This window comes from Phalaenopsis equestris, unplaced genomic scaffold (assembly GCF_001263595.1).
Source record: "Phalaenopsis equestris unplaced genomic scaffold, ASM126359v1 Scaffold000096, whole genome shotgun sequence".
NCBI classification, from domain to species: domain Eukaryota; kingdom Viridiplantae; phylum Streptophyta; class Magnoliopsida; order Asparagales; family Orchidaceae; genus Phalaenopsis; species Phalaenopsis equestris.
The window spans coordinates 796,201-808,516 of record NW_018164538.1 but is presented as its reverse complement, the minus strand read 5'-3'; the positions used below and the strand labels follow the sequence as shown (position 1 = coordinate 808,516).

Here is a 12,316-nt window from a genome sequence, read left to right as displayed (position 1 = left end):
TAGCTCGTCTCAAGAGATCAATACAAACTTCGAAGTAAAGTTTTTATTTCCTCACTTTCTATCTTTAAAACTGTTGGAGAAATTGTATGTAGTTTTCGTGTGTAGTTTTCATTATCATTTATGCAATTTTGAACTTGAAGACAAATTTGCATCTTGTGCTGACTACATGACCGTGACAGCAATTATGCATGCATATTGCTTCATGCATATAGCTTAATAATTGGGAAATTTACATAGGCAGCACATAAGTCTTATGTATTTACATATCTCATAACAAAAATTTTATATTCACATACATAGCAATTTGTTGCTCTTAACTTATGCATGAAAAATATGTATTTCACTTTTAAAATGTGGTAATAGTGCTATTTTTGATGTAATATTAACGATTTGACTGCTGTACATAACTGTGAAAATTTAGGTGTGAGATATTTAAATACATAAAAATTGTGTGCTATGTTTGTAAATGTCCCTTTATAATTTAGTAGTTGGGCTCTCAGTATCAAAGTTGATTTCAGAAGAAGTTAAGTATTACTGGACAATTAGGCTCTATTTGGTTTGAAGGATTTGAAAAAGAAGAAAATGAATTGAAATTTGTTTCCATTAACTTATTTGATGGAGTAGCTTTTTTTTTTAATTGATGAGAAATATAAGTTTTTATTTTTTTTCTTGTAAAGAGGCGATATGTGAGTCATAGTGATGATTGGATAATTTTTTCTACTTGTTTTTCACTAGAATTGTTTTTAATGGTGAAGAGGCATTTGTTTGCATTTCCCAGATGAACTTAATTATATGCTGATTTCATTATAGCCAAAAAACTAAGCAAGCGTGACTTTAGAATTTCTTCAAAAAATGTAATTTCTTAGGAAATGAAATGCTGTGTTGGGTCATCAACTGAAGCTACAGTTTCTTTGGTTTTTTTTTTTTTAAATCTTTGATAAGCTATTACAAATAAGCAGCATTGCGAGTCTTCTATGCCTTCCTTTTTTTTCCCCTAATTTTTAATGTCAATTAAGTTTTTCATATCATACTTGTTTCATTTTTTTTCTTCTTTTGCGTTGGGGCATTTGGGATGAAGGGTTTATGCATCAACCTTACGCTGTTATAATCTTTCTGATGATTTGAGCTATTCTTTTGTGATACTACTTGACCATGTTTCAGCATTCATCCTCCTCCAACATTTGGTTCATCAACAAATCTTGAGATTCTTGCACTTGAAGTCAATGAAGAACATGTTCAAGATATCGACAGTGCTTCAAAAACCATGTCTAACTTTTCCAGGTTATTTTTCAATATTATGCTCATTGTATTAATTAACTGCTAAACAATTATGTAAAGTGCTATTTTTCATGGTCCAATATTCATAGAATATTGTAGATTACCTTCTGCTTTGAACTAGTTCTTTTGAAGACATACAAGTGCACATGATATATTTTGTATGTAAGCTATTGTATACGAATGTTGATGGTGACACTTGGCGCATTCAATGACCACCACATGACTCATTTGAAATTGAATTCAAATACATGTAGTAACTATCACATAACATATTACAAAGTTATGATTTGAATAAAATATGATTTCTTTTATGCTTTTGCATCACTATTGTGTCATCCATGCTTTGCAATAAAATAAAATTTTTATTGAACACTTAAAAATTTCAACATGCATGCCACTATTTTTAATTTTAAATTCAAAGTTAATTATAGTGATTTCATATTCATATTTAGTTATTTAATTTTCAACTAATTTATTTTAATTACTAATTACATTACATATTGGATTACCTTTAAATTTGTTTTTCAATATTTTGATTTTAATTTATTTACTTATACTTATATTAATTCAAGCCCTGAATTTCACAGTACAATTAACAAATTTATTTCATTTTTGTTGTCTCTGTCGTCCCTGTTGTGCAGAACAATGCGAAAAATAAAATCGCACAACAAGCAAACAATCAAACACATTGTGATTTATTTGGTTCGATGCAAAGTTGTCTATGTCAATGGGGAGAAGTTATTCCTATATTAACTGGTGGGTAGAGAATAAAAAGGTCTAAATAAAGTTACAACACCACACACAAAAATCAGTCATAATTTCTTTTATAAATAGGAGATGATTAGGGCATATAAATTTGGAATATTTCTAATTTAAAAATGATCATGCAATTAGATCTCCTCTAATTAGGTTATTTAATATGCTTTATAATATAGAAAAGAAAATGTATTTAGATCTTTTCTATTTAGATTATCTAATATTAATTTTTTCAATATACACACTTCTTAATATACAACCTTTAAATTTAATATTTCTCATTACAGTCCCTTGTAATTCAAGGGTATTGCCTTGTAAATATATGTTTTGTTATGTTAATGATGCACTCTCGATTCTCAAGATCATCAAAAAGTCATCTTATCACGAGCTTAGCCATGTTTGGCTATGGGCTATCTTGATTTGATCTTAAATCGAACCAAAAAATGGTTAAAATTTTATCTGCTAAGACAAATTATAGTACCACCGCAGATTATGTTTGGATTACTTATCTTGGGAGTTAGAACTCATTACTATATGTTTCCCTCAATGTGCAAAAACTTTAGTATAATTATTTCGTTGTACTATGGGCTTTAGTTTTGTATGATCAGTAAATTAAATTAAATCAACATTTCAAATACCCGTAATGAAAAAATATAGCAACACCTTTTATAGGTCAATGTTGTTTGTCATCTAAATGCATGCTAATGAGCACAAGAATTCTAGGGTTCTATTTCAAATAAAATACGTTAATATTAGAAGCTCTTTGTTTATCATTGTTTCATGTTATGACACTTGCATATTACTTGATCACTAAGTTTGGTTCACCCCTCCTTTTGATGCAGACCCATGCATGAAGTTACATTTTCAACTATGGACAAGCCAAAGCTTCTCAGTCAGGTACATTATATCTCATTTAATTGGCAGATGAGATGAAATTTAATCAAATGTAGTTGTGTCTTATAATTTTCTGATAGTTATACAAGTACTACGTATTATATGATGCAAGTGTCTTGATTAGTTGCATTTTACCCATGAAAACTTTGGTGGGATTAAATAACTTTTTCACGAGTTAAATTTTTTAATTTCTACGTTCATATTTGATTTATGAGATTAGTGACTTTTTTTTTTCTAATTTCCGATTCCTTGAAAGTATATTTAGGAGTTAGCTTGTCAAAAACATTTGTTTGTAACAATTTTCATTTCACTACATTTCAATTTTTTTGGTGTTAAATTTAATGAAAAAATAAATACAAATTTAAAATTTGTGTGATTTGAAGTATGCATAACTTATGTTTTTCTGAATTAAAAATAGCTCAAATCAGGCACCTTCTAAGGTTTGTGTTGCACGTTCGTAATTCCCACCGCCATTCCATTGTTACTTCCTTCGTCCATAATCCCCCGCCTGGTTGCCGTTGCCAATATCATCGCTTACTCATGTTGCTTTGTGTTTGCTCTCATCTAAATTTGAAGATATTTGAAATAACACAATATTTTTGTACCTTTAGTCTACATTTTTATAATTCATACACTCTAGCTACTTTATATTTCGAAAACACACGATCAAACAATCTCTGATGTTCTTTATTAAAATGCAATTTAATCTAATTCCTGATCTTCAATAATTTTCTGCCCGATTTGAGACTTGAAGTTCTTGATCTTGGAAATTCCTTGCAACACAACTCCCTTGCATAACATTTATCACTTCTCCACCACGGGATTCACTAACAGTAGCACTCTTATAACTTCCAGTGTCACTAACAATACTCGATTTAATCCATTTAAAAAATCATGATTAACAAGCTTAAAATCAATGGTAATGAGCGAGTGAGATCAACTTCGATAGGTCATATTGTATCATATTAGAATAAAGAGAATAATAAAGGACTACATATTTTTTGAATTGCTACTCTAATGCAAGCATATATTGCCTATATGTTGTCGGAATGAAAAAACAATAAAATGAAATACAATAAAGAATAATATCCTCAGTAATAAATTGTGCATAGTTTTATTATTAATAGTTAGCCCGTGTTATAGTTTTGATATGGTAGCACTTTACCGGTAGCTTAAGCAGACATAAAAGATGTCAATTTGAATTTGAAATTAACGGTGGCTAAAGATAAAGCAATCAAATGTTGGTTTACTTCAAGATTTCGAGTGTTGTAAGAGTAGTGTGACCGTTATGTGGCAGAGAGAACAATGCGAATCTTATATAAAGAATAATAAATAAGATCCATGTAAGAAAAGGAACTTATAAGAGTCTAAATGGAGGTATTTTTGGGCTTAGAAAATTCAACGCTTTGGACTCTCGTCAATATTGAGAGCTTTGTATTTGGTATTCCAAGTCAAAATTTCTAAAGTAGATCGGATTGTAGATAAGACACTATCCATAGATTTCGCCTTTATTTTGCGAGGACTTTTTGATCTTGGGCTTCTAGATTTTTCATAAACCCGAGCCCCTATAATTAATTAATGGGAGAGTACTTTCGATTAAAGCTAATCATGAAACATTGAATATTCAACATATAGTGGTAGCTAAATTAGAGTTTATATTATAAAATATATCATTTTGAGCTTAAAGTGAATGATAAGATAAATGATGAACCCGATCAACATCTCATGTTTCCATCATTCCGGGTCGTCATGGTCCTTAATCAACTTAGTCAGATGAGGCAGTCAACCTAATCTCACATGAAGACTTTTGTCAGCAACCATAAGTTGTGTCATCCAAGCTACCTTTGTAGATCTTGGATATGTTTATTTAAGCGGACACATTTAAGTTAACCTAAGATGACATAAGACTTTATTGTTGTTATATGGAACCGATTGTGTTGATCAATTGTTCCCTCATAGCTCTTACTTTCATCTATCAAGCTTGACAATGAGTTTTCACAGGGGGGGGTAAGGTGTTTTTTACCTATATTGGGTTCGGGGACAACGTCTGTCTAGATTTTAGAACCCGAGAGCACGACACTCCAACACACCCGGAGGGAGCACCCAAACGCCGAGAATAACAACGCCACAACGCCAATTCCAGTATTTCAATTTCAGAATGCGAGAGAGCGACATTGCAATGCCCTGATGCACTGGCATCAGGGCATTGCAACATACCCGAGGGAGGGGGGTGGTACGGGTGTTTTTTACTTATATTGGGTTCGGGGACAACTACTGTCTAGATTTTCGAACCTGAGAGCACGGCACTCCAACACACCCGAAGGGGAGCGCCCCAACTTCAAGAATAACAATGCCACAACGCCGATTCTAGGTTCAAAATGCTAGAGAGAGACTGCAATGCTCTGATGCACTGACCCAAGGCTCATTGGAGCACGACAACTCTATATCGGGGCGCCTCGACACTGTTACTCGAATTTGATTCGTTCTCTGATGGAGGGTATACGATTTTGATCTCTCTTTTGCTAAAGTCCATATTTTAGAACCCGAGAGCACAACACTCCAATACACCCTGAGGGGAGCTCCCCAACGCAAAGAATAACAACGCCACAATGCCAATTCCAGATTCAGAATGCGAGAGAGCGACATTGCAATGCCCTAAAGCACTAGCCCAATGGTCATTGGAGCGTTGCAACTACATATAGGGGCGCCCTGACGCCTTTTTCCGAATTTGATTCGTTCTCCGATAGAGGGCATGTGATTTTGATCTCTCTTTTATTAAAAGAGATGAGAGGAGCATTCTGAAGTGCTCTACCATTTGGAGAGGTTTGAGTGCGGTGTAATTTATACGTTTCTCCTCATTTTCTTCATTGTAGATTTCTTGGTGTGGTGTGACTCTATTATTTTTACCTGTTATAAAATTTTTTCACGTTAAATTTTGTATTCTTTGCGTTTTATGTATTATATTAATTTGTGCTCTTCTGTTCAAAGAAGAACTGTACGTAATGCAATCACAGGGATATGAAGTTCAAAAAAGAAGATACGACTTCTAAACTGAAGAAATTTTTTTATGATTTGAAGACATCAAAACAATGTTACAAGAGATTTGGCAGGTTTATGTCAAATTGTGGGTACACGAAGTGTCAAGCAGTGAGTTCACGAAGTGTCAATTAGATCATTATTGTTTCATTAAATATTTTGATAATTGTTATATTATGCTTCTTTTGTATGTGGATGACATGCTAATTGTATGAGCAAATATAGAGAAGATCAGTGACTTGAAGGAACAATTATCAATGTAGTATGAAATAAAGGATTAAAGTCCAACTAAGAAAATTCTTAGTGTGAGAATCAGTAGGGGCAAGTGTATGGTATATTGAAGTTGTCTCAGCATGATATGTTGAGAAAGTTTTAATATAGATTCAACATGAGTGAGACAAAATTAGTTCGCGTCTACTTAATCCACCAAAGTCTAAAACTGAGCAATGAAAATAACCTTTTATGTTTTAGTTGTTGGAAGTTTGATATATGTGATGATGTTTACAAAACTAGATATTGCACATATAGTAAGAGTAGTCAACAAGTACACAAGCAATATGGGGAATCATCATTAAGTGATGGTGAAGATACTTAGGAGGAACAATTGCCAAAACAAACAAAACACTTTGTGGAAGTGCATATATTAATTTATAAAAATCTGTAGATTCAAATCTTATAGGAGATATTGATGTTGGAAGAAGTACAACTTGTTATATCGTCAATTTGAGAAACAAAAAAGTGAGTTGGATTTTTCAGATTGTAGAAGATTATTGCTCGAACGACTATATAAATTGAGAGTGTTGGTATCACTTAGACTAGCAGGAAATATTTGACTATAGAGCTTAATGACAAAACTTGACAGGGAGTAATGGAACGAAAAGCTTTATAGCGACAATATGGTTGACATTCATCTAAAAAAGAATGTCGCATTTCATGTCAGGACGAAACACATGAAGCTAAAATATCATTTCATTCGTTACATACAAAGAATCTTGCAAATATGTTGAATAAGATTGTAATAGCTGAGAAATTATGTGGGCTCTGAAAAGTCACGAAAGCTGAGATATTATTCATTCTTTCATTCTCAGAAGATTATCAATTATCTTTGGAGAAGTTACATAACAAAGAATTTTTCTACAAAGAATTTTGCAAATATGTTGATTAAGATTGTAACAGTTGAGAAACAATGTGGGCTCTGGAAATTCACGATGAATCCCCGAGAAGAATTCTTTCATTTAATTTTTTTTTTTTTAGAGAGCTTAGGAGGCTCAAAATTTTTAGAACGCATATTTGATTGTAGATAATACACTACCCATAGATTTTGCCCTCATTTTGTGAGGATTTTTTTATATGAAGTTCAAGGTTTCTTATAAGGGCAAGCCTATGGTTAATTATCCCTCCCGATAACGGGAGGGCACTTTCGATTGAGGCTAGTTATTAAGAGTTGAGTATTCAACATATGATATCACTAGACTTAATATTTAAGTTGTAGAATTCATCACTTGAAGCTTAAAGCGGATGATGGAGGAATGAAGACGAAACCTAATCAGGATCTCATGGTTCCGTCATCCTAGACCGTCATGGTCCTTGATTTATTAGATGATGAAGAGTGGTAGGGGAAGCCTTAATTGGGTATTACGGCTTTGTTTGGTGCAACACAGCTGTCAGTCAATTTTTTTTTTTCAAAGTAGTTTAATTTAGTATGTATATAATTTTGATTTTGAAAATATTATTTTTAATTTTGAAAAATGAGAAAAAAAAGATCTCATATATTTAATAGTTTAAGTAATCAATCGCAACACAACAAATAATATACCATCTCGAGAGATATATATATTACTTGGCGGTGGGCTAGATCACATAAACTAAATGATTTATGACAGTCCGTGAATCTTTTATATAAGATCGAAAAGTTCCCCTATTTAATATAGGGATTAAATTGTGTTTATATTATCTGGGTTAAAAATTTTCTATAAAAGCAAACTCTATAGTTAATTACATCTTAAATGACTGAAGTCACTTAAAAAAACTCTCGATTAAAATCAGTGGTTTTGTTTTTAAAATTTCAAAGTTTAGGTTTTCAAGGTTGGACATGAAAAATCATATGAGAAAGGACCAAATAGGAGCAGTTATTTTAGGAGTCTAAAGCAGGAAATAGTAGGGGATGCCACAAATTCTGAGAACTTTTGTGACTTCCCAAACTATCATATTATTTGATTGCACATTTTTGTGATTATATTATTTAAATGTTTGTTCTTGCCGATTTTATTTATTTAGGACTTACACTTGCATAATATTCAATCATGCAAATAACCTGAGAAGAGGAAGATTTACGTCATACCGAACGATGAACTCGAAATCTTAAAAAGTTAGGAGATATTACACAATATTGTTGTGCAAAAGCCTAAAGATGGTGTGAGGATTTACGTTGTGCTAGACAAACCACCTCGAGTTCCTATGGGTTATGTTATTTAAAGCTAGTGAACGGTTTAAGCCGGAGTAGGTTCGCTTCATATTTTATCTTTCTTTGTTGCTTGAAGATGTCCTCTGTCCGTTTGTTTTCTCGTTGTTTTGCCCACAAAGTTTGTTCCAAGCTCTGTAACGTAGCAACTTCATGTTTAGGGTTTTATTTGTAAGCATGCATTATTGTTTGGTAGGTGGTCTGGCGCAGTGTACCTCCTAACCGGTGTTCTATTGTTCTCTTCCATAGGGGTTTTGCAGGCCTTAAAGTAAATCATGCATGAGTAAAGAGCAATAAAAGTATAATGTAGTAAAATGCAACAAAAATAAAATGAACATGCGTACATGAGATTCATGTCGCTGCTGCTGAAAGGTTAGCATTACAAATAATAGCATGCAAATTAAAGAAGTCAAACAAAGTGCGGAGAATGTAAAACCATTCATATGGACATATAGAAGATCAGAACTGAGTGTAAGAATTTAAGTCATGGGAGAAGCTCAGAATCAGGACTAGAACCCTGCTAATTCTTCCCGAATGACTCCTTAGGCAACCATTCACATCATCTATGTGAGCCAACATAGGGTAAAAGACGACTCATCAGACCATGATAAGAGGGCAGCCATTGACCCGGTCTGTGACTGGCACATGATTTTGTCCAAAGTGACACTTTTTAAAACATGAGTTTTAATTTGTCATGCAAAATAGTTTGATTTTGTATTCATTTTAGCAAACAAAATATGAGTTTCATTCAAAAAGTTTATTTTTACTGTCATATATATATTTAAAAAAATTAAATTTTTCATGAGTCAGTCACACCGACGGGCTAGAACTGTCAATCACCCATGAGAGCAAGGGGTAACTATTTACTAAATGTTAGGAAGCAAGAATGCTAATCCTTGACTCTTTTCTAGTCTTCGAGCTAGGACATGTATTATTCCTCCAATACATAGATGCTTTCTCATCATCGCTCTTATCACCAAGACATTCAACTTACACCTGCCTGATGATCAATATGTGACCATTTTAAATTTCCCCAATTGCTAGAAAGATCTTAGTGTAATGTTCAAGCTCAGCTCCCGGTGTATTGGGTTTCACTGTAGGTTAAGTTATAACGAGGATTTTCATTGAGGTGATTTAATTAAAAGGTCATGAATCATATATTGGAATCTTCTTATGCTTGAGGGTGATTATCTTAAACAGATCGTCATAAATGCAAATTTTCCTGGATTGTCTCATGTTCATTTTGGTCTTACTAGATTGTTAAGTTGATAATCCCATGTTGAATTAATGTTTCATTGTTATGTTTTAAATTATGCTCAGTTTGGTCCTGATGTCTTGATTAGCTCATGGGTAAGGCAAATGATCAATTTAAAAGTTATGAGAGTTAACATCCCTGAAGGGTGTGTTCCAAATATTTGAGGAACTTCTACACTCTTATCTTTGAATTAGGTTTGAGATTTTAGTGTTTTCAGATATTTCATGTTCACTTATGCTCACTTATATTTTCATCTTTAACTATTCCTCAAGTGTATTTAGATCAAGCTTAATTCACCATTAAGCTCTTACGGTTTAGGGGTAAACTTATGAAATTTGAAAATTTGCATAAAGTGTTTACTTTGTATCAAAGGATTGAATTTTGTTTAACCATTGGCTAAGGGGCCCAAATCAGTGATTAATTAGTCTTTCAATGCACTCCTTTCACTTTTCAATCATTCAAATTCTCTTTTCTTCCAATTCACAACAATTCAAATAATTATAATTTTTGGTAGAAAATATGTGAATTAGTTGCTTCCTTATGTACCCTTTTTTTTAGTCATTTCAGTAATCTAATCATCACAATTTAATTCACTCCCATCAGATTTACCCTAAAAGTTAGGTTTGGAGTGTAAAATTTTAAAATTACTATTATACCCTTTAGGGTTTACACTCTTATAACTCTTATTTCAATTCAAAAGATCACAAAGACCTCAAAGGTGAAACTTCAATTTTCTAATTTTTATTTATTTTTGTGATTATTTGAGCTCAAAATTGTGAATTTTCAATGATAATTAGTTTGATGGCTTAACTCATGTTTTCTGTCCTTAGGAAAATTTTTGGATGTTCCTAAAAGTTAGAGGGCCCACTTTGGGTGATTTTCATGATTTTTTGAAATTTGTTTTAATTTTTATGATTTTCTTAATTGGTTTTGATGAATAAATAAATTAAAATATTTTTTTATTTTGAATAAATAACAATCTTTTCCCGAATGAAGAAAAATTTCTAGCGCACCTGCCCTTTGCCTTACTTACAACTTCAGGGTAGCTCGGCTACAAAACGCTACGCGCCTCAGACAGTAACACTGAAAATTTTGCGATCCTTCCGGATAGAGTTGGCCAAGACATGAGGGTCTGCCCTGGAAAATTCAATTTTGATTTTTTCTTGAGTCCCTAGACTTTGGCAAATTCAAAGAACTCAATTTTATATTTTTCTGATTTTTATTTGATTTTTTATAATTTTTTGTCAATAATTTATAAAATATAGAAAAATATGTTTAAGTACTCAAAATTCATTTTTTTGTCTTTAAAATTTGTGAGAGCACTTCAAATTTGACTTCTCTAATTAGAGCCAACTTTATGACATTTTAAAATATAATTATGTTTTTTAATTTTTAAATTATTTTAATTATTTTTAATGGGAAAATGCCTAAGAAAATACATTTTTAATTTTAAATTCACTTCCATTTTACTCCAAGCACCTCTGACTTTAGTGAACTCCCCAAGCTTGATTTTGAATTTTTCTGATTTTTATTTTATTTTTTAAGAATTATTTCAATTAAATAGAGGTGAAATCTATGCAAAATTAGGGCTTTTGGTGCTAGAAATGCTTGCTGACTTTGAAAACATCAGAGAACCTCCCTAGGCAGAGGAATAAGCTCTGAAATTTTCAATCCATGATGATCGACATTCAAATTTTTTATGATTTAATTAAGTTTTGTGGTGTTTAATTAATTTATTAAATATAAATTAATTATTTTTAATTTTAAGTTTATTGGATTTCTCTCTGCGTATTGAGCACATGTATGTTTTTATTTTATTTTTCTTAATTTTTTTATGCTGAGATATGGTTTTTTAAATTTATCTGTATTTAATTAAATCAGAAAATCTCTAATTTCCTACTTAACCACGTTGGCGCTGGTGCATCATCAGCAGCTTTGAATTCCACGCGTCACTCTACCATTCGTCGTGCTTTCACGACGGCTTCGGTCTCCACCATAGATTTAATAGCGCGGAAACGGACGACATCCGCTCGTCGTCCCAAATCCCCCCTAACCTGAGAGACGTCTGCACTAAAACTTTAAGATCTCCCTAGATACTTAATGAAATCGAACACAGTTTGATCCTATACCGTCATATTGGTTAAACACTCCTATCCATACGACTAAGGGTGTGTTTGGGGCAGCTTGCGCGTTTCAGGATAAGCAACTTATCCTGAAACGCCATCCGCTGGTCGACCGCATGGTTCGACCCACGACCCGCGTTTAGTGTAAAAATGGAACTGCGTTTTCGGATAAACAGACAAAACGCGCGATCTAAACAGTACTGTTACGTTTTCAAAGATGGCCCCGCACTTATAAGCTGTCTCAAACGGGCCCTAAGTGGGCATGAAATGTTAATTTCTTTCACAAAGGTCTAAAACTGAGGCAAACATGGAAGTTTTGATATTATACCTTAGCCCAAGAGGTGAGGCTTCGATTGGGTGGTTGTAGATGCTTTGGTTGAGTCCTACGAACCTCCTTTAAGTGTTGGATTCTTCTGAGTACGAACTTGACCAAAAGTGGCTCGGATTTGGCATAAGGTTAAGTTAGAGGCCGCGGGAAGGTGGGGTTTTGATTGGGAATGAAGTCTTGCGGTG

At 32.9% G+C, this 12,316-nt stretch overlaps 1 protein-coding gene across 1 annotated transcript in view; it reads left to right on the top strand.

Moving 5' to 3' along the window:
• Positions 1-12,316, top strand: part of LOC110020405 (serine/threonine-protein kinase STY46-like) — an 80,615-nt gene that overhangs the window by 32,910 nt on the left and 35,389 nt on the right. Inside the window, exons 6-7 of the mRNA XM_020718492.1 lie at positions 1,154-1,281; positions 2,877-2,931. Coding sequence (XP_020574151.1) covers positions 1,154-1,281; positions 2,877-2,931 — 183 coding nt within the window. The remainder of the gene's footprint in view (positions 1-1,153; positions 1,282-2,876; positions 2,932-12,316) is intronic.